Raw genomic sequence first — 23959 nt, 5'->3', positions numbered from 1 at the left:
TATTACAGAAGTAGGTGGGTGAGGGTCTGTGGCCTGCATTGTTCAACAGGTCAGACTAGAGGATCATCTGGCCTTAAAGTCTATGAGTCTAAGATACTCAAATCTGTACCTTAAGTTGTGGGATGACCATAGGAAGAACTTGGAAGGTTATCGCAACATCCTGTTGGTTTTTGTTTTTCCCACTACATACAGGGGGGCAGAAATGGGATCTGATTCAGTTACTCATATAACAACATCATGGAAAAGAAATTGTCCTCAGAAGTATATTTGGGTTTGTAATAATATTTGAAGTACCTCAGACAGTCTTAGCATCATAAGTTGCATATCTTGAACAGCTGATGTGGCAATAATTTGGCTATGATAGCAGTCAAGTGATTTTCTGAAATCACTGAACCATCTATATTTCAGTTATTAAACGTCACACCTCTTAATTGGTATAGTACATTTTCTCACTTCCCCTCCCAAACTGTATATGTGACACATTTTGGGCTAGTTCCTCAGACACCACAGAATGACTAACGCCTTATCACATGTAACCATAAGAATCAACTTCAACACTTGTAAGAAAACATCTTTTTTATTTCTTTAATCAATATTTTTAACAGCTTTGAATACATGTGTCTAGATGCATGTGGAAGACAGAAATTCTGTTTTGAAAAGAATTTTGAGATTTAAAAATTTGGCTTCATTCTGAATCAGAACAAACTCCCAAATGTATAACTTATTCACAAAGGTCCAAAAACAACAAATTGTTTCAATTGATCAAAATGTTTTGTTTCTATTTTGACTTTTTATTTTATATTGTAATATATAATATAATACATTACAAATTCAAAATGAAAAGTCATTTCAAAATTTCAAAATTGATTTATTTTCCTGAAAAAAGTCAACATGCCATTTTGACATTGTGGTGACTTTTCTTTTTCTTTTTCTTTTTCTTCATTTGGTTTTCTTTTTTTTGGTTTTCTTTTTTATTTTTCTCCACAATGAAATTTCAGTAAAATCAACATTAGTTCATAAAGCATTTCTATTTCAAAGGCATTTCACTGTCTCACAGAAAATGACTTCATCAGTGCTTTTTCTGACTAGCTCCATTTCCATACAGTAATGTCAACTTACACTAACTGAGACGCTAGACCGATATATTAATCGTTGGTGTACCTACTTTGCCTTAAATCGACTTATGCCAGGGATGAATTTCATCCTAGATGTTTGACTACAATGTTTGCTTTCAAGAAGCATGCACATTAAATGATGTAGGAAGATATAAAAAACACAGTTTGGATGAATCAAGTGGGTTTTCCTGAGTCTGCTATCTAACGAAATGAGGTCAGAGAACAAAATATGACATATTTTAGCTGAAGTTGGAACACATACAATAAAAGGCTGATATATGAACAGCAAGTCATTAATAAAATCTACAGTTGCTGAACATGCTAAAAGAAGATTTAAAATATCGAGCAAAGATGAGACTTTCTCAGTCAAAGCAATCCAGCATTAAGGGTGAATTATCCCATTTGTCTACAAGAATGTGTCTACTATATGAAGAGAAAACCTTAAGGACATGGACATGACTAGATGCCATGAGCCTGATCTTGCAATAAGGTCCACATGCACAGACTTCTGTGCCTGCATGGACCCCCTACTACATTTGAAATAGCAGGCTGCCCAAACAGAGTTCATTGCAGGATCAGGACCCAGTGTGCTTCTGTACATCCTCACTATCATATTCCTGGGGACAGGTTATGTTTTTTTTCAGATCCTAGCTCCATTAGGTGCAGTGCAAATGTTTACCCACCCATGAGAGCTGCTAGAAGCATTGCGCTTGTGGCAGGAAGGATGACTTCTGGAGAGCAGAGAGTGCACAGCTCCTGCCATCCCCTTTGGAAAGGTGTCACATGTATTCCACCATCTTCTGCTACCGGGTGAGAAGGAGAAGACAGGTCGATGGCGCTGCCCTATTACATTTTCTGCCCACTCGGGGAGGCTAGTGCTATTGTTTTCATTAACTGCACATAGTACGTGCACTCCCTCAGATCAAGGACTGTGTTTGTGCCCAGCTCTTAAAAGGTGTGCAGTGAGTGAACAGGGCTCTTTGAACGCTCACCATGCAGGACGGGGCTCGGTTTAGCCATAGAGATGGGCCCAAACTAGAGTCTCTAAACCAAATACAACTGAATTGCCATGCCCTCTTGTTTCTCTAATGGGCCTGCATAGGTTGTCGCTAAATTCTGGGAAAGTTGCAATCCAGATCCAGATTGGATAGCTTTCTATGTTATGCTAGGCAAGCCTGATCCTAACTTTTTACTGTACTTAGATGCTCCTTTAAACTCATCAGGATCCTGTGTGCCTTTTCCGGACACCATATGTTCCTACTGCATTATATAGTTTCATAAGATGACATACATGTCTTCATTCATACAAAACTTAAAACTCCTGAAAGAAACTGTATCACTGGCTGGTGGTGGCAGACAAGTGTTATGAGCAGAACTCAGATAATCTCTTTCATTCATGTTTGACAATTCACAAAGCTTTTCACTAGCTTCCTTCTCATCTTCCTGCTCAGTTCTCTCCTCAATGATGCACTCATGTTCTACACATTCCATCTTGGTTTGGCCCATTGCATTTTCAGTTTTGTCAATCCATTCCTAGGAGAATGAAATGTGGGTGTCAGCAAACACCCTAATTTCATTTGAAGCAAGCACAGGCTACAGTGACCTTCACCATTGCTCCAGTAATGGCATGACCCCAGGACCTACACAATTGGGGGATGTCATGTTGGAAAGAAGGAAATAGCAGGCAAGCAGGAAATAAGACAAAAGCAAAAAACATGAATGCACACAAAGAACAAGGAAAACTTCAAGAAAATTACCACTAAGGACACCTTCAAGTGTTGGATTTAATTATTATATAGCACTTAAGTGATAGGTGCCTTCAAAATACACTAGATTAATACATTACCTCCCTCCCCCCCTCCATTTGTCATGGTTTTGCAAATCCTTTAAGCCAAGTCCTACCTCAATCAAAACTCAAATTGACTTCAGTGGGAGATTTGCCTGATTAAGGATCAGGCCCTTTATTATTATTTTGCATTGTATTATTAATTATTATTATTTTGTATCTTTTCAAACTTACCTTGGGCAAGTACATTTTTGACTCACAAGTAAAACATTATTATTGGTTTTCATTTTCATCACCATTGTAACGGTGGCCCAGTAGCTATTATGCATCAGATAGTGAATATTCCTAATTATTTTGCCAGGCTGTTTTCAGCTATAGCATAGTCTAAATGGTAAGGTGCTGGGCAGATTCAAGAGTATTCAAATAAAAATCCTCTTCATGTAAGCTACATACATTTCAACACAAAGTTCGTTCCTCTGTCAGGATGTCTGAAGATTTGCTGTTTCACAGCAAGCTGTGTGCTAAAGGATTGGAGGGCATAGTGGTAAATCAGGCAAGTTGGGAAACCGTGGTTAGTTTTGTAAAGGACAAAAGCTTGTGGCCTTTTGTGACACGAGGTCTGGAAAGCAGATTGTACAGTAATTTGGCATGCTGTGATCTCTGCTTTTCATGCTGGCCACCATTGCTTTAGTCTTACCCTGTCTGTCTGTATGTTTCCACATATCTTCTCTTCTACTTTCACGGCAAACTCCCCTGGGCAGGAACTGTCTTTCGACAGTTTTTAGCACATTGAGTCCTCTTCTATGATTGGGGTCCCTATGTGCTACTACAGTGCAAATAAGTAATAATAATCATTCTTCTGTAAGACCAGGTGGTCAAGTAGTAGAGTGAGAGGCTGCTTTTGGATCAGAGAGCACTTAGTTTAAACTTCAAAAGAGACCACAAAGGTAGGCTGCATTTTTTAAATTATGTGCAAAGTAGGACTGTTGTGTTGGAATGAATGCAACCTCACCAAGGAAGTTCAAGAGTGCTTGGATATTTACCTGGAAGTTTCCATTATGATCATTAAAGAGATCAGAAAATATATGCTTTGGGTCTGGTATAACAGGCATGACTGACTTCTGAAATCTGTAAATAGAACAAAACAAAGTACGGTAAGCATTCAGCTGCTCTAAACTCTGCCAGCTGGTAACTATCCCAAAGGAACTATCCACTGGCTGGGAATTACCTGAGCACAGCATATCTGGCCATGTCCCCTCCCTTCTGGAGTTGTGGTGTAGGAGCCAGTCATAGTGGCTGTATGCCTGCTACAGAACTGAGGCCTGTCTCTGCTTTTCTGCTATTCAGAGTAGCATAAACAGAGTGCAGAGGAGAAGCAATTCTGGGCCTATAACATCCGTGGGCTTTCCAGTAACTTATCTACAATAATGTAACTGTGGTTCAACAGCATAGGATTTTTCAGAGAGAAAAAAAAGCTAATTCTGTGGTTTTGGCAGTTGGCAGCTTTTGTAGATCTGTAATAAGTGTACTGTAGATCTAAAATGATGAGCACAGACATGCAAACCATAAATCTTAACATTGGCATCATCTTGTATGGGCTGACTTTGCTCATCAGTGCAACAGAGACTGATGCCAAGATCACTGGTGCTTTGATCTTGTCCAGTACTGAAGCAGGCAGTTGACAGAGAAACAAAGGAGTGAAAGTCAGCTTATTGGTAATAGGAAAAAACAGTTGGTTTTAAAGATTTAATTTGGGCTCTAAATAGGAGCAGTAAATAAAGTGGAACAGATAGCATTTTGCCCTGAAAAACTCTTTTTTAATTTCCTCTGGAAAACTACTCTAGTCCTGGCCGTAGGCCTCATAGGACTGGAAGAGTCACCTCTGCACCCTCATAATCACCCTAGTGGTCCCTGAAAATGAAAGGAAGAAAAGTCTGGGGAAGTACAAGAAAAGGAAGTTCTCGGTGCAGCATATCTGGAAGCCTGAATTAAGGTGTTGGCTTCCAGCTCCTCAGCAGCCATTAAAGTGCAGCGTTTAAAGACTATAACAGCGTTTAAAAGAGAACTGGATAAATTCATGGTGGTTAAGTCCATTAATGGCTATTAGCCAGGATGGGTAAGGAATGGTGTCCCTAGCCTCTGTTTGTCAGAGGATGGAGATGGATGGCAGGAGAGAGATCACTTGATCATTGCCTGTTAGGTCCACTCCCTCTGGGGCACCTGGCATTGGCCACTGTCGGTAGGCAGGATACTGGACTAGATGGACCTTTGGTCTGACCCAGTACAGTCATTCTTATGTTCTTATGTTATGTTCTAAAGCTGACTTCATTATCAGGTAAGTAACTGAGTGCCATGTAGTCTGATCTTGAAGTTAAATCCAGCAATAGCATGGGAATTAAAAGTAGCTCCTTCCTGGCAGCCAGTGTTCAGACGGGATTCTACATTTGGCAATCTGAGAAGCTTCAAGTACAAATCAAGAGGTGCTGCAAGGCCACTGTATGGAATTTCATAGTTACTCTGGGAAAGCCTGAGGCTATGTCTACATTATAGACCTTACAACGGCACAGCTGTATCGCTGCAGCTGCCGACTGTAAGGTCTCCCGTGTAGCGAGAGCTCTCCTGTTGGCATAATTAAACCACCCCCAGTGAGTCGGCGGGAGAGCTTCTGTCGGTGAAACTTATGTCAGTCAGGGCTATGTTTTTTCACACCCCTGACCAACAAAAGTTTTACCAACAAAAGTGCTAGTGTAGACAAACCCTTAGCTTTCAAGGGCTAGAGCCCTCCCACAACTCACACATTGTTGGAAGGTTGGCAGAAATTCAGCTGGGAGAGACTGTCTCTCTAGTTTATTTTTAGGTCCTATTGATGTTTGGAAAGAGATAGTTTGTGTTATATTAAATGGGCAGATGTGACCCTTTAAGGTCAAGCCTTCCAAAATGTAGCCATTAGCTGTATTATTATTTGTATTACTGTAGTGCCTGGGAGCCCCAGTTATGGATCAGGACCCCATTGTACTAGGACATAAGTTCCCAAACTTGGTTCGTGGCTTGTTCAGGGTAAGCCCCTGGTGGGCTGCGAGATGCTTTGTTTACCTGAGTGTCCGCAGATACGGCTGCTTGCAGCTTCCAGTGACCGCGGTTCACCATTCCCAGCCACTGGGTGCTGCGAGCGGCCATACCTGTAGACGTTTAGGTAAAAAAAGCGTCTCACGGCCCATCAGGGGCTTACCCTGAACAAGCCGTGAACCAAGTTTGGGAACCCCTGCACTAGGACAAACACGTTTTCGTTCATGTAGCCTTCATGCCCAGAGGCCCTTTCCCAGGCTCACCTGCCATGCTTCCACTCTTTCCTGTTCTACTGCTTTGTCAACACAAGAAAGTTGTACTCATTTAACTTAATATCCGTTTTTAAAAAATTTGCCTAAACCAATGCAAACCCTTGGATGGATGCTCTTATTTGAGTTTAAGGGTGGCTTATTTTGGTTTAGCTTAAACTGATTTCTAACTCATTTGAGCTAGACCAAAATAAAAATTTCCATACTGGGCTTTGCCCCATTTTAACTAAATGTGTTTAGTTAAACCAATGCACCTTTCTTAAGTAGGTGAGGCCATGGGGTATTCTCCACTGCAATCAATGGTGTGATTGCAGCTCAGGTAGGCATACCCCTGCTAGCTTTAATCTAGCTAGTAGAGCTAAAATAGCAGTGAAGACCTGGCAATACATACCCTACCATGGGCTAGCAATGCGAGTACACATTCAGGATTCTGGAGGCTTGTACAGCCTGTGCTGAAACCCACGCTGCTGGGTCTACACTGCTATTTTTAGCAACCTAGTTAGATTAAAGCTAGCATGAGTATGCCTACCTGAGCTGCAAATCACACCTTTGATTGCAGTGTAGACATAGGCTGAGTTACTTCACAAAGCACACTTCTTCAAGGAGAATTTTAGTCTATGGTCACATATATATATATATATATTTCTTTCTTTCTTTCTTTCTTTCTTTCTTTCTTTCTTTCTTTCTTTCTTTTCTCCACCACCCTCCCCTCATGCATCCCTGCCCTATATTTGTCCCTTTATATTGTGCCTGTCTTAATTTAAGTTGCTAATTGCCATGCATAATGGTTATACAATAGAAATATACAAACAATAATGAATATTCTCAACTGCAGCTTCTTTAAACATGATTCAAGTTCCATAATAGCTATCACTCTTGCAACATGCACCCTTTTAATATTTACTACTGTAGCTCAAAAAATTAACAGAAACAGCCTAAATTCTCCTTGGAATTGCAAGCCCGAAAGACTGTTAACAAGACAGAATGCTCATAAAATGGATTTTCTTTTGAGTGCTCACAGCTGTTACGATTATGTTGCTTCCAACGTGCACTTCGGTGCCACAAAGTTTCAGTTTTTGTTTCTCACATTTCATTTGTAATAGATCGGATGGGGCAGGAAGGCAAGTGAGTGAGTTGGTAAGAAGAATCTAGTGCCAATGTTTTATAAACCCCAGCCAGCAGATGCTATTTTTAAACTATCTTTACAATTTATAAAAGAAAGAGAAAAGCAAATGCAGATGTCTTGGGGCTTTGATCCCACATTTGTCATTCAAGCAGTAATGTAAGTATGGATTATTACAATAATACTATTTCCATCCAAGGGGCCCAAAGTGCTTTCCAGGTACTACTGACAGAATCTTCACAACATCACTGAGGGTTATGGTAGTCTTGTTAAGGCCATTAAACAGATCAGGAGACTGCCACTCACTTCACCTCTCCTATCCCCTGCTCCTCTACCACTATTTGAAGCCCTCCCATGTAATCACCCTTTACACCTTTTCATCTTTTACCTGCCTCCTTTTCTGGCTCAGCCGTTCCACCACCACCTCCCCTATCTTCCCCTTTCACATCTTTTGCACTCCTCCCCTTTACTTTTGTCATCCTTTCTTCTTTGTTACCCTGCCTTTCTCACCCTGCCACTCCATCACCCTTCCAACTGTCACTCTTCAGGTAGAAGGAAATTCTCACCTTCTGTTCTTAGCTCCTCTAGTAGAAAGTATGTGTCTGCAGCTGCAGAGTTCCCTGCTTCTATGGCGGTGAGAGTCGGGATCTCTGATTATAGGCACTCCAGAGACGTGCTCTGTACAGGGATGGCAGCAGGAAACTAAAGAGTGAATGTCTGGGTCTGCAGTCTGTAGACTGTAGGCTGACGGTGCCAGAGATTCTTTGGTTGGGCAATGATTCCATGGCATCATAAAGACCAGTGGGAGCATATTAGGTTGGGGAGCATATTTACTTATTCTTTGTTTTCCAGTATCACCTACAATGTGCGAGGCAAAGGACACAACCACAAGGAACACGCAATCCGTGCCCTCAAGAATTTGCACTTTAAGAGGACAAACAACAATGGATGGTGGGAGAAGGATAGAATCAAAATATGCACATTTTTTACATATGTTGTATTATCATGACACAAATATCAGTAGGGACCAGTAACACTTACCTTTGGCATTTGCACACAAAAATCTGAAGGAGGAATATTACTAGAAGGACTGCCAGCACAGAAATTAAAAGGATCACATTGTCTGACAGAGGCTTTATATCATCAGCACATGAATCTAGGAATAATCACAAAAATCATATTTTAAAATGTCATGTTTCTATAAATGTAAATTCATAAATGTACCTATTGCAGATGTTCTCTTTAAAACAATAGCAATGTTAAGGAAGAAACAAGACAAACTAATCTAACTCTGCAAAAGAAAAGCACAGTTCCTTCACCCTTGCAATGAAATGCCTTCTCGTGGTGTTAGAGAGACAAGGTGGGTGAGGTAATACCTTTTATTGGACCAACTTCTGTTGGTGAGAGAAGCTATGTCTACAGTACGGACCTTACATCAGCACAGCTGTACCACTATAGTTGTGCTGCTGTAAGGTCTTCCATGTAGCCGCTCTATGCCGAAGGGAGAGCTCTCCTGCTCGCATAATTAAACCACCCCCAAGGAGCGTGTTAGCTACGTCAGCAGGACAGCCTCTCTTGCCAGCATAACGCTGTCCACATCAGCACTTTTGCCGGTGAAACTTATGTCAGGGGAAGGGGTGCCAACAAAAGTTTTACTGACAAAAGTGGTAGTGTAGCCAAAACCAGAGGCAAGCTTTTCAGCTTACACAGAGCTCTTCTGCAGGTCTGGGAGACTAAGTTCCTATAAAGCCTAGTGAATGGCACCTTGTGGAGATCTGATTTGAAGGTGTGGGGACTGAGTGACTGCCTGTGTTTATGTAATTACAGCAACTCTCTCTATTGGTTCATGGTACTCATTGGGAGTATTGCTTTCCAGCAAAGCGATAAGAGATCATCCAACCTACTAAAGCTGATGAAAAGTGTCCTGTAACTTAATGTGGTCTGTCTTTGAGACTGTACTTAGAAGAACGAGGCACAGAATGGCACTAGGGGTCTTGTTAGATCCAGGGCCAGCTCCAGGTTTTCTGTTGCCCCAAGTGGCGGGGGAAAAAAAACAAAAAAGCTGATCGGTGGCACTTCAGCGGCAGCTCAATCGCGCCGCTCCATTCTTCGGCGGCAGTTCGGCAGCGGGTCCTTCACTCCCTCTCTTCCTCTTTGGCGGCACTTCGGTGGCAGCTCAAACAGGAAGAGAGGGACTGAGGGACCCGCCACTGAATTCCCGCCAAAGACCCGGATGGAGTGCCGCCCCTTTGTATTGGCCGCCCCAAGCACCTGCTTCCTTAGCTGGTGCCTGGAGCTGGCCCTGGTTAGATCCAAAGCTTCTACTTGATGTTCATATAGCAGCTGCTGGCAAGAGTGCCATTTTTTTCATTGTGCTTGGCGAGGAATGTGCAAAAGAAAAGGTCAGAGGCAGACCTAGCCAGAGACATGATTTTCTGGAGTGCTGCATCTTGAGAGGGGGCTGCATCTTGAGACCACCAAACACTGAAGCTGGTGCAGCAGGTGGTAACTTGCTTATTGATGCTGTAACAGCAGTGATCAGTGAGCTGCACTGTCTGCCTGTTACTTTGTAGGTGGAATACAAAGTGTTGATTTTAACTTACAAATCCTTAAAAGTGAGCTGGCTACTTGGGAGACACCTTCTCTCAGCCTACACTGGTAGAGTTCTCCCATTTTGAACATGACGGGATTGCTGGTGTGGCATTTTCTGTGAAGGCCACTCAACTCTGGGTTATACTTCCACCTTTGGCCTGCCAGAACCTGTATCAGTTAACCACCCAGATGTGCTGAAAAGCCCTTCTGTTTTCGGAGGATGTAGGGAATGGTTGGCTGATGGTTAAAGGCATTTAGTCTTAATTGGCTGTGAGTATTTCAATTTTATTTTTATTGGTGGTTATTGTGGTATTCTATTTTATTCTATTACTATATTCTTTGTATTATCTCATAGTGATTATTGGAAGTATGAACTACAGCTAAATTTCCTAGAGCTATAGATGGGAATTTTGCATTTATAAATCAAAATCAAAATCAAAATAAATAAATAAATAACAGCAAGGAACCCTGAAAAGTTCTATCAAACAGGTATGTCAGCAGCATATATATCTTACAGACAAGGTAGATAAAACTGTGGGAGAAAGGAAAAGGTATTATCTAGAACAAAAACGTTAAATCATACATATGAGATCTCAATGGCAAAGGCAGCATCTTTTCCTTCTTTTTCTCTGTCATTGAAAAATTGCACACAACATTTGAACAATCCGTGAATCAGCTTTGTGTATAATTATCAGTGTCACTGTAATTCTGAAATCGTGCAGTGACAAACTTCCCACTTTAAAGGGAAATTGTACAGGGCCTAGCACAATAGGAAACTAATTTCATTTCTGGTATCTAGGTGCTACTGTAATACAAAGCCTATTTGTTACTGGCCAAATCAGTACTTGCTTGTGACAGCTACAGCAACATAGATGTGAATTGAAGGATCAGGCCATCAACCCCAATTTGCACTCATGAATCAAATTATGTTTGAAAGGGCTAGGAATTAACCTGATCCATCCATCATCATGATGATGATTTAGTTGGGAATTGGTCCTGCTTTGAGCAGGGGGTTGGACTAGATGACCTCTTGAGGTCCCTTCCAACCCTGATATTCTATGATTCCTTGATTCTATGATGGCAAATTGCAAAGGGATGTATTCTCCTTGTAGATTGAGCACCACCCACATCAATCTCTACCTGGTCCCTTAGGTGGTCGGGCTAGATATTCAGTTTATGTCTATTGCTGGCAAATTTATTGTGCCACCAAAGCTTTTGGTGACCAGACTATTGTCAGCTGTGTAGCAGCATTCCTAGATAAACATGCTTCATAATTCATTGGTATTCCATCCTATTAATATCTCTGTACCAAGAAAGCCAATGAAACCAAACCATCATTGATGGAGGTGGCTACTGGTTTCAGTTTCAAATATTCTCATTTTGGATCTTGTCCTGGCACTTAATATGGAGCAGTGATCAAGTTTCACTGCCATACAACAGAGTCGGTATAACCACGGTTGTGTAGATCCACAACTTCATAGCAAGCTTGATGTCATGACCTCCCCACAGAAGTCACTGAAGAGCCTGAAACATGGCAGCAACTGTCTGTGTCCCTTCCCAAGTATTTAACAGATTCAAGGGAAATTCTCCACTTCCATATTGTCTTAAATCAATGATGCACTTCAGGGCAAAGGCTAGAATGCTCGGTGCTGCTTTAGACTCGGTTGTTCCATTGTTGACTAGATCTTTACTTTGAATTAACCTGATGCACCACCTGACATCCCATCTCCCAGCCTCCCCTCCTCTGATTATATTTCCAGCTAAGAATATGAGTGTAGCTTAGCATTTACCTAGTAAGCTGCCATTTCTCCAAACTGTTACCTCTGCCCATTCACTGGCATAAGGAATTCTATTGCAAACAGATGTTCTTTCCAATCTGACCCGGAAGGAGTAGCACTTTTCAGGATCAAACCCTTGCTCTTCAACTTTGCAACATGCAGATTTTCTAGACTGGACAGGAAGATATTTGATCATTAATGATTAGTTCCTACATATATTTTTCTTCTCACAATATTATACTATATCATTGTAATAACAAACATAAGAAATGAGCTGACACAAATAGAACATCCCCCAAAAGTTTAGGAGTTCTGGATCTTGGATGGATTTTCCTCATTCAGACCCATTTCTAGCATTAAACAATGTTACAGTTAAGTTAACATATAGTTCTTTGTTACATTTATGCCTCAATAATTATTTGCAGTGAAACAAACAGAATTAGCTTTGGTCCACAAAGCATTCACATGTTAGTTATGAGCCTAGGAAGAATTAATTCCATGAAATGAAATGTAAAGCTGGTATTTATGTTCTAGATAAATAAAATACCTGGAACATTGTCTCTTTCCCATCTCCTGTTTTCTGTTGTTTTTCTTCTTTCTCCCATTTTTCATCTTCATTTCCCATTTATGACTCCCCTCCCTGCTCCCATTCTTTAAATATTGCCTTTCCTCTATGTCTTCTTGACATGTGCATAAGCAGTGAAGTGTAACTCCCTTGAAATGTGGCCATTTACTGGAATGCTGACATTCAGCACACATTAGCTATCCAGTAGTCTAGCAAATGTTAGGGCTTGCCTTCACAGCAAAAAACGATGTGTTTTTTACTGGGGGTAACTAACACTTCTGAGTTATCCTGAGGTAAAAATACAGTGAAGACCAGCCACTTAGTTAACCATGAGGTAAACTCCTCAAGGCCAATCCCTGAAGGAGGTATAGGACTGTTTTGCTTGACAACTTTACCTTTCTTTAAAGTAAAGTGTCTGGCCTTCAGCATGTATTTACCTCAGGATAGCACATGTGTGTTAGTTACCCCAAAGGAAAACATGCACCTTTTTTTTGCAGTGAAGTCTAGTTTATTCTGCTGCCAGCCCATCAAGTGTATGTTAATGGGCTGGGATGGGCCTGCTGGGAAAACCTATGCTGTCTGTTCCATGGAGGTGCCAGTCCCATCTCTTTCCTATGTTAAGTGAGAATTGCAAACTCTACCCACCTGCCATTCTTTGTCATACTTGCTTTTATACTGAAGTTCAAGCTCTAAGCACCTTGCTGGCATCTTTGGTTTATTACATTCTATAGTAACTGTATCTCCTTTCCAATGGAAGGTTGCATTTTCAGGCGGATTGGGTTTTACTGGGGGAAAAAAGAGATATAAATTACACAATACACTCTTAAAATGGATCACTACAACTCATTTCAAACCATCGCCCCCACCCCCAAGCATTCCTGGAATTCTTTAGACTGTCATGCAGTTCAGAGCTCCTGAAAAGGTTCAGTTTTCCAGATGGCCTGTTTTCTGTACATCAAAATGTAATTCAGACCCATGGCATCATGCATTTGTGCTGTTCTAAACGGACACATTGTTTACAGATGGTCAGCTGTTATGGGCACAATATTTTGAACCCTTTGGTTTTTTACCTCTTAGCAGTGGAAGTTGCATCTTCATGGGAATTGGAGCATAACACCCCTTCCTCAAGTACATTAGTGCACCCTCTCTTTTGATCCACACCACCTGCAAAGAAATCTAACTACTTCACTCCCATTCCTGTAGTATCTGAGCACCTGGTAAATATTACTGAACTTTCACAACACCCCTGTGAGGTCTGAAGCACTATTATCTCTGTTTTAGGGATGGAAGACTCAGGCACAGAGATCCAAAGTGACTTGCCCAGTGTCTCACAGGATGTTTGTGACAAAGCTGGGAATTAAACCTGAGTTCCTGAATGCCACTCCAGTGCCTTAGCCATAAAACTACCCTTCCTCCCGGGAAGCTATCCTAACTTTAGAAGACATGCTCAATGATGTTCTATAGCTGGTTTATTTTATTTTATTTTATTTAGTATTCGTTCAGACTATTCTGTAGATTTCTTTGCAATAATAGTCATTACATGTTGAACCCATAAGACACAGCTACATACATAAAACCAATAAAAGTGTAAGAGAAATGGAAATGCCTTTCTCTTACTCTTCCGGTGCTTTCTCACTGTAACCTGTTGTCATTCTGGCATTGTGATATCATATATTTACCCCTCCACTATGAAAATGGAACCAAGGCTTCCAGTTGTTGCTACATGTATGTTTATATGTTTTACATAGTCAACTATACTAAATATTTCAAAATTCAAACATACCTACTTTTTGAGTGTTCAAAATCCAGATTTCGATCTGAATTTGGGGGCCTTTATTCAAAACAAGTAGCCCCAGTGAAGACAATTGACTACTGAAGTAAGTGTTGAAGAAGTAGCCTCACTATACCCAAACAGAGAACAATATTCTATTTTGTCCCTCCTGATAATATTTTATACACTTGACTAATTTGTCATCTTCCTTGATAATATTTTATACTCTGAAATAGTTCTCTCTCTTCATCTCAGACTCAATACAAAAGAAGATCACTGAAGGCACTAGCATTACCAAGGAATTTGGTAATGTCGTTGCTCACTCACTTACTAAAGAAATCAGATTTTAGCGTATAATTGAAAAGCTCTTCACTTCCATTCTTATCCTTTAAAGAGATGGTAAGAGTGGGTCCCTCTGTCTTAAAGAGACAGCCAGAATTGTAACCTTGCTCAAGTATATAGTTGGGGCATTGCTTCCAAGCTCTGTTTTGAAGAGCTGTGCCAAATCTGCAAGTAAAAACAAAATAAAATTAGTTAATGCAGTTATTTTGTTATCTATTGAAATGAGTTAGCTGCTTTTTGTCACTTTAGCTTATTAAAATACTTCTCCCAAATGATATTTGCATGGGAGATTTATAGATGGGATTTTCAAAGTGGAGAAGGGGAGTCCAGTACCCAATTCCCATATTTTTTAAATGGAGATATCCCATCTCCTAGAACTAGAAGGGACCTTGAAAGGTCATTGAGTCCAGCCCCCTGCCTTCACTAGCAGGACCAAGTACTGATTTTGCCCCAGATCCCCAAGTGGCCCCCTCAAGGATTAAACTCACAACCCTGGGTTTAGCAGGCCAATGCTCAAACCACTGAGCTATCCCTCCCTCCATTGACTTTTCAGACATCTGTTCATTACAATTTGAGATTGTGAGGTTTCTTTAATATTGTCTTTTCTAAGAAGGGAAGGGTTTGCTTTAACAGCTGTGTCAGACAGTGTCCTATTTCTACACCATTCTACTGGAAATGCTGCCTCATATACCCACTAACAATTGAGTAAACCTCTTACTGGCTGACTTGTCATTGACCCAAAGCAACTATAAATGTTTCATTTCCATTTGCAGCATCAACTGATTGCTACACAGCTCTCAATTAAACAGCAGCTAAAGCTGTGAGTGTGTGTGAAAAATGGCTCCAAATGTTCTGATACACTGGTGGGCATCACAAGAATGGACAAAACTGTGGGTGTAACCACCTGCATGCCACTAAGTATTCAGCAGATCTGATGATTAGTTTGGAAAATAGGGTTGTGGTGTGGAGCGAACATAAACAAGTCTGCATATTGATCTGAATCAAATATAAGCTTCTCTTTCATTTGTGGGTGTAGCTCAAACACAACTTGGACTGAGTGAGATGTCTAAGGGTAGGTCTGCGTTGCAATTAAAACACCTGCAGATGGCCATGTCAGCTGACTCAGGCTCGCAGGGCTTGGGCTACGGGATTGTAAAATTGTGGTGTAGACGGGCTGCCAGACCCCCACGAGCCCAAGTTAGCTGACAGAGGCCATGGGTATTTAAGTGCAAAAACAGACTCCAACGAGAAACTGCTGAGCTAGAATTGATATGCAAACTAGACACAATCAACTCCGGTTTGAATAAGGACTGGGAATGGCTGAGCCATTACAAACATTGAATCTATCTCCCCTTGTAAGTATTCTCACACTTGTTATCTAACTGTCTGTCTGTACTGGGCTAGCTTGATTATCACTTCAAAAGTTTTTTTTCTCTTAATTAATTGGCCTCTCAGAGGTGGTAAGACAACTCCCACCTGTTTATGCTCTCTGTATGTGTGTATATATATCTCCTCAATATATGTTCCATTCTATATGCATCCGAAGAAGTGGGCTGTAGTCCACGAAAGCTTATGCTCTAATAAATTTGTTAGTCTCTAAGGTGCCACAAGTCCTCCTGTTCTTCTTTAAGTGCAGTGTAGATCACTAAGCAAAGCCATTAACCAAGGGGAAGAGGATAGCCATTGCCAGTACTTACCTGTAAAAAAAAGTCACAGTCCTGTCAGGGAAATAGTCTTTAGCTGCCCATGTGATCTGCATCTGTTCACCATTGAAATTGACTGCTGTGATTTTGATGGTTTCTTTCAACCCTGTCATTGCAATGACAAACAAAACAATTTCAACCCCAGAAATCAAGGATATGTATAATAGTTCCGATTTAATTACTCCACAGTCACAGAGGACAGAAAAAATGAGAGGTGATGTGAAGACTTGCAAGGCAGGGAAATAAGACTAAAGGACCTAGAGAGGTTAGAAATATGGATGGAAAATAATAATGGCATTGAGATTGGAAAAGTGCAAAACAAGGCCTCTGCAGAAATATAATCTGAAACATTTGGAAGGAGAAACCTGGAGAACAGTAGTGAATGAACTACACCTAGGGACTGTTAGGCCTGGTCTACACTAAAAAATTAGATCGGCCCAGCTGCATTGCTCGGGGTGTGAAAAATCCACACTCTGAGCGATGTCTGACCTAATCCCCCATGTAGACAGTGCTACGTTGACAGAAGAATTCTTCCATTGACATAGTTACAGTCTCTCAGGGAGGTGGATTACCTACACCGATGGGAGAACCCCCCATCTGTAGGTAATGTCTACAGTGCTGCAACTATGCTTCTGTAGCATTTCAAGTGTAGACAAGCCAATAGTGTACAACAATAGATATGAGTCTGCAAGGCCATGTGGCAGCACAATAAGCCCATAAACATGTGCAGAGACATCACACAGCAGAGCAGGTTGATGTCAATCCCTCATTATACAACTCCAGTATAACTGCCCTGGAATATTTCATTTTGTTCTGTGCAGCTCAATACCAGAAAGATGTCAGCAGATTAGGAGGAATGCAGAGAGTAGCAATACAAAATTATTAAGTATTTGGGAAAGAAGAACGATGACCCTGATTTCTTCTCTCACGCCAGTTTTGTATAGGTGTAACTCCAGTGTCTTCAATAGATTTACTGCAGATTGGTTGCAGTCTGAGAGAAGTATCAGATCTGAATTTGGGTAACTTGTGAGGCTATACTGAAATTCAGCTTTGAATAGCTCTTCAGAGGAAATCTAGCCAACTTTCTGATATTTGCTTCAGCCAAATAATATTTCAAATACCTGCTTGAAGTGGAATCATTAGAAAGAGGCACTGCCTCCATATAGTATATGCAGCATCACTGATTTGGCCATTTTTTATCCCTCTCCATCTGAATTAGTTGGCTAGTGTCCCAGATTTGGATCAGTGGATAAAAAGAAATTTTATGGTTTCTCCCAATGGACCTGGCCACTTCTCCCTACCTCCTTATGGCCAGGCCACCTCAGAGCATCTTACTATTGTCACATCCTCTTTCCGCTCCCATCCTCCTGCTCCCCACTACCAGACTTCCCTCTTGTTCAGATTCTAGGCATCTGATCAAAGCCAATGCTGCTTCCAGTTATTCAGGCTTGATTAGAATACCACAGTGGTATATCAAGAATATTCCTCAGAGCTTGACTAACAGCCAAGATAAACAGGTACAAATATTTGAAGGGTGCATATATCAAGGAACCAGAGGAACTCTTCTGGGTTATATAAGAAGCATAACTATAGGTAGTGGAATGAAATCAAGAGTAAGAAAATTCATGTTGAATATCAGAAACAAAACTCCTAAAAATGAGCTTCATAAATGGTTCCAGTTCAGAGTCATTTAAAAATATGTATCATATATTACAAGAAAAATTACTATAGGGAACAATTCTGCACTTGCAGGATACAGGTGATTGGGCCTGAGTCTTATTGACACAAAGGCCACTTTACACATCTCAGGCAGTGTGAAATGGCCTTAAAGTGGGCATAAATTATATCTGTGAATAGTTAGACAAATGTATAATGTGTTTTTCCTTACTTTTCCATCACATCTCTTCTTTTAAATAAAGATCCCATATTATTAAATTAAAAAAAAAGGAAATATTTTTATATTAGTGTATACGGAACACTACACATCTTGAAGTCCCTTTACACACGTTAACTCATTAGTCTTCACAACAGCCTGTAGAGGCAGGCAAATACATATTTTGATTAATATTATTGTGACAATTTTTCATTATATAAACCAAGTAGGAACTGTTAACTTTCATGTGTTAGAATCATAAAAAACAAATAGTGAATGTTTGCACTGCATGCTTGTTTAATCACATACTTTCAAGGCTAAGTCAAATTCAATGCTCATTTAGTTTTCCAATGTCAGAATGCACTGAGTTATAGGTAAACATAACGGCAGGCAGTAAAGAGGTGTTCCTATCCACATGGAGCATTTGTATGTCGGATCCAAAATGACTCTGGAGTACCTTGAAGCCCATATGCTGTCTACTGGATATGTGTCCTTCTCAAGGGGAGTTACTTCTTTAATGTCTTTCAGCCAGCTATTGGCCTGTGGAACTGTGAGATATAGCATTGTCCTTTTTTTAGGGGAAGTTCTGGTCTGAATTTCTTTATATACCCCTCAGAAATATTGTGGGTGGCCAGATGTGAACATTTTTGTGTTAATTCCCCTTCAAATTTGTGGTGACTATCAGTACATATCTGGAAGTTTCCTCATCATTTTAGTACATATCACAAGGACCTCTCAACATACTCATAAAAAATAAACCACAATTCCTGTCCTTTTGAACAAGTCTATAATTTATTGTTTTTAACAAGGAATAACTAATCCCTGTGGAAGATGCCAGATTGGCATTTAATCCTTGGTCTCAATGGTGAGATTACCAACAAGGATGCCAGCTCTAGGGCTAATTGTGATGCTGGGGTAGTTTTGGGATGTGGACACAAGTGCACTGAGAATGGGATCAGAAAATGTAACTTATTTTACTTAGAACACCTCACAGCCATCATATGCTAAGGGCATTTGATCACTGCTGACCTCCTCTCCATACTAATCAGTGACTAAGGTGAAAGGTTCTGTAATCTCATTATCGATCCCTTGAACCAATCCTTCCTCAAGGCCAAATCCTGAAGTCCTTGATTGAGATCCTGCCTTTCCCTTCCATGTGCAAAGGGGAGCCTAAATGGCAAATCTCCCCATAAACCCCCCACCCTATAGAGGCCCCTCATCAGGAACTATGTACTGTTCAAGATCTGCAGACTCTGAGTGGACACATCAGGGAAGCCACCTAGGCTCTTCTGGATTCCCTTTCAAAAGAAAATAAAGGCTGCTAGGGAAACTGAGGGTCAGATCCTTCCTATTTAGCGAGAACACCCACCCACCCTTACACATCCCTCATAAGCACAAGGCAGAATCCCAGGCTCTGTGATCACTTCCTTCTGACATCCCAGAGGGGATGGGGAGGAGGTGGGGCCAGGGATTCTTGTCCTCCATGAAAAAGCCAATAGAGATGATTGGTCACAAAGGACAGAGTAAGTTGCTTCCCACGAAGAAGGCCTCCTGGTCCGTCTCCTGTGGGAGGATAGCTCCACACTATCCTATAGTATAGGCTGTGCCTTAAAGGCTCAATCTAACCCTGGATAAAGACCTTATATTGTGGCTTTATATGCTTTTTGTTTGACCTTAAAGACTGTCATTTTGATTCCGAGCCTGCAAAGACTTACCCATATGGCACCTTTGAGACTAACAGAAGTATTGGGAGCGTAAGCTTTCGTGGGTAAGAACCTCACTTCTTCAGATGCAAGAAGAATCTTGCATCTGAAGAAGTGAGGTTCTTACCCATGAAAGCTTATGCTCCCAATACTTCTGTTAGTCTCAAAGGTGCCACAGGACCCTCTGTTGCTTTTTACAGATTCAGACTAACACGGCTACCCCTCTGATACTTTACCCATATGCTTAACTTTACATTTAGTCCTCTTGTCTTCAGTGGGACTATGTGCATTGTGTAAAGCTAACCACATGCAGGAATCTTTGCAGAATCATGGCCTTATTCTGCACATAACTATAGGCCAGCTGCATATTATGGACTGGAATTCTGAGATTTTCACATCTCTATTTGACATCTAGCAAACATGGTCACTGATGTGCACACTTTGTAAATACATTAACAATAAACAGTGATTAATTAATAGAAAGAGAGTAGGGAGTTATAATAAATCATCTGGTCAGGTAGGAACCATCTGATGTACTCTGGTTTCTAGGAACTTCATAAGAGGTACGTGATGACATAACCTGTTAAAGATTTTAAAAGAATGTATTCAATTACAGAGGACTTATATCATTTTAAATACATTTTAAAATCATTTGATTATTAAAGTATGCATTGCTGTTGAGGAAATGAACATCAGACTCTGCACTTTTTGGGTTTGCTTTAGTATTACATATACATTTCACAGCCCTCTCCAATACAATATGTGTTCCAGAGAAGGGACCAGGGACCAGATCCTCAGACTCCCTCTGAAATTAATGGGAGTAAAATACCTTTGAGGATCTGGACCCATGCTCTCTCCTTAAGTATTGGGACAGTACTGTGTGCATCTTTACAAATAATAATATAAATAAAGAAAATGTATTATATAATATTTTAAAAGGTTGACTCAGATCAGCATCCAGTAGTTTGGATTTTTTTCCATAGCTTATCCGAATGTTGACAATCCCCTCTTACGCACCACACTTCCTGCCCCTTTTGCTGCAGGGATGCTTATTGTCCTCTATGGGCAGACACTGCATTTTTGGAAGGAGAACCATCTTCTGCCAGTGGAAAGTGGCTTTCATGGGAGTGAAGTCAGAGAATTTTAACTTGGGGGGTGGAACAGGGTAGAGCGATAAAACGAGATATTTTCTCCCCTTTTCATAGGCTTCATGATTCCAAGGAGGGAAAGTGGGATGGTCTCAAACATTGAACTATCCACACAGTCAGGATCTTTACAAGCCAAGCTGATGCCTCATTTCATAATAATTGTAGCCCCCTATTTTGCCCACTGCCCCACAGTTGCACAAGGGCAGGGAGGTCACATGACAACCCAAAATGACAGGGAAGAAGCAGGGTTATTAATTAATAATCATTATTATCATTATAATTATTTGTTACTGTAGCATGGCTGGAAGCCAAGGCCTCATTGTGCTAGGCTCTGTACAACCATACAGCAAAGAGACAGTGCCTGCCCTGAAGAGCTGTCCTGGATCCGTGCCCTCCTGTGTCAGCCAGTGGACATGGCCAGGAACTCAGGAGCCTGCTGCACTGCTGGAAGGGCCACAGCAAGGTCAAACTCTTCCAGCTCTGGGGAGAACTCTATTTTTGTTCTCTGTGGGAAAATTCTTGCTGGAACTCCAACAGGATTGATGGTGCACCACATGGCCCTCAAAGACAGGGTCTTATCAGCACAGTTGAGCGCTGAATGCACCAAAGTGTGTAGAAGCATAAATACATGAAATACATGATCTCTGCATGTGCAGTAGGTCGTCTGATAGGAAAAATAAGCAGAAAATGTAACTATTAGTTGAGCCCACCATCCTCAATAATTTATGCAAGTAGAACTCGGAGCAATTAGGTAAGCAGCAGAACTGCGAACCACAAGTTATGTTTTTCTTTATTATTGAACCAAAAGGAACACCGTAAGAAGCCGAAATGTAATGGAACAGACAAAAAACACTTATCTACAAAGATAACAGAATGGAACACAAATGTTCTGGAACTGTTGCAGTCTCACCAAAACAACAAAACAGAACAAACAAGAAAAACCACTTCTGATTTCCCCAAACTGATTAAAACCTAATAAGCAACCACACATGCAGTAGCTCCTAGCCTCCTGTATTGAACCAACCTGAGAATGATACCCTGCAACTGATCCTGCAGCCGCTACTTGCACTGAATATTACTTATCCATGACAGCAATCTCATCTAAGTCAGTAGAACTACATGTAGGAAATACCGCTACTCAGCGTAAGCACTGAAAAGCAAGAAATGAGCTCGCATGACTCAGAATAAAAGGCTAAATGAATCCCTGTCTTAAAAATGAGAGGGAGTGAGGTGGAGAGAAAGAGAGTGCATATGCCTGGGGGAGATGTATTCCTTATTACATCTACTGGGCTTCATAGCAGGTGGAAGTGGCAAACAATTGGTAGGATCAGTAGACACTGCAGTATCTAGGCACCACTAGGTTGATTCTCCACAGCCTTCCATTTTGTGAGGTCATTTATGATTGTTCAAATTGGATCTAACATATGTGAATAGTAGAGTGTTACATCCACTTTGTAAATAACTGCACCAGGTAATTAGCACTGGAACATGGGTCCGTGTGTCACTGAGTTGCCATAAGTGATATGTTTCAGACATATAATATAATATAGAACAGATTTATAAAGAAATTGATAAACTGTTAGAAGAATCTTAAACCATGATTTTTTTCATGAAATTCAGAAATGAAAAACAGTAACTTAGTGTTAACAAGAATGAAGGTTAAATTATCACCCATGTGTGCTGGGTGGGTTTTCTTTATGGATTTTTAAGTCAATCTGTTTATTTCTTAGCATGAGTAATAATGATACTATGCAATATAACTAAAGTCTTAGATAGATATTCTAATGTCCAGGTTACCAAATATCCATTCTGTTACTGTGAATTAATAATAAGTGAGGTTTTTCCCCCTGGGAAATGTATAATTAAGTATATACTTTTTCAGTATCCACAGGTCAATGGATAGCTGCATATTTTCCCACATACTGTTTAATATGAGAGAATATTAATTGTTTAAGTCTTACTTTAATCTCTGGTTTTTAATATGAATGTCTGGCCAGAAGATTGCACTTCTATTTTTTGTACATGATCCCTGCTAGCATAATTTATAACTTTGGCACTGTGTACCACTCCTCAGAGTTTTAGGAGGCCCTCCCCTTATTTTCAAACACAAATTTACAAAGGTCTTCCCTGAATGTTAACTGGAAGAAACCATTTTAAATATTTCTGTTATATCCCTATAGATTTGTAAAGAAATAGGGGTCAAATTCGTGCCTGGTGTAGCTCCACTGACGTTACTGTGACGTTACACCAGTGATAAAGCAGGCCTTATTTTTTTTAAAAGGTATTATACTGGATAAAACATGAAGCAAATAAAGCATCCACATAAATAATGTGAATCTGCACATCAGGTTTTAAAATTAATATCTGGAAGTTCAACTTACTTTGTGCAAGTGGTTGAGAAGCCACCAGGTTGCCCAAGATAAAGATTGCTGCATGGGCTTGAAGGACTAACCCCATACTTGCAAATTTTCATTAGTCTATGATCAGATTACCACTGGAAGCTTTGATAGCATTTCTTCATGAGTAATCTTAACCTCCGGAGTTCACCACTTAATATCGGAGACTGGAAGGAACTAGAGGAAATGACAACAGGAAACAAAAAATTAATTTTCATGTAGATACAAATGTATGAATGAAATATATATTACTACAGGACAACAGCACTTCACGTGTCTGCCTATGTTATTCACATTATGTGGTACCACTGTTAGGCAGAAGAATAATAGTAATTGAATAATAATAATTACTAGTATAAGGCTTAATCATGCCTATTAGCCTCTGATCTGCTTTGGGGGACGGGTATTTTTAGCACTGAAGGCACTCCAGGACCCAGTGCACCATGATGACACACTCCGTTACCTGGCTCTCTTACTGACCACAGTTCCACAAGCAGGGGGAGAGCAGGATCCAGGAGTAAGCAAAGGAGAGGGGGCAGAATATTCTGGCATTCTGGGGAAGAACAGCGGCTGCTATAGCCCCGAAGAGGATGCAGTATGTTTTCCTCTCTGCAGCTAAGTGGTCCCCTGGTTGCTGTACAAGGGCCATAAGATGATTTTTTTTTCTTGCCACACTTTCTATTGGCTAAATCTCAGTTGGACTGCAGCTGTAGGAAAGAGGGCAGGTGC

General features: G+C 40.7%; 1 protein-coding gene across 1 annotated transcript; it reads right to left on the bottom strand.

The window, feature by feature from the left end:
• Positions 1–608: 608 nt before the first annotated feature.
• Positions 609–23400, bottom strand: CRLF2 (cytokine receptor like factor 2). The gene is made up of 8 exons (XM_005283361.4): positions 23216–23400; positions 16105–16216; positions 14397–14572; positions 12940–13079; positions 11742–11901; positions 8401–8515; positions 3945–4029; positions 609–2648 (listed from the first exon to the last, which is right to left on the bottom strand). The coding sequence occupies exons 1-8, from the start codon at positions 23289–23291 to the stop codon at positions 2391–2393; spliced, it is 1122 nt and encodes a 373-aa protein (XP_005283418.2). The 5' UTR covers positions 23292–23400; the 3' UTR covers positions 609–2390.
• Positions 23401–23959: the final 559 nt, after the last annotated feature.

Source organism: Chrysemys picta, chromosome 1 (genome assembly GCF_011386835.1).
Source record: "Chrysemys picta bellii isolate R12L10 chromosome 1, ASM1138683v2, whole genome shotgun sequence".
Classification (NCBI taxonomy): Eukaryota; Metazoa; Chordata; order Testudines; family Emydidae; genus Chrysemys; species Chrysemys picta.
Note: the sequence above shows the minus strand (reverse complement) of the source record. Positions and strands in the feature narration are given on the sequence as shown.

Excerpts from the sequence above, each read along its gene's own strand:
- CRLF2 (XM_005283361.4), bottom strand. The coding sequence starts at position 23,291 with ATGGGGTTAGTCCTTCAAGCCCATGCAGCAATCTTTATCTTGGGCAAC. Across the intron at positions 8,516-11,741 it reads GAGAAATGGCAGCTTACTAG|ATTCATGTGCTGATGATATA; the intron begins GTAAATGCTAAG and ends GATTATTCCTAG. Across the intron at positions 2,649-3,944 it reads ATCATAATGGAAACTTCCAG|GAATGGATTGACAAAACTGA; the intron begins GTAAATATCCAA and ends TCATTCTCCTAG.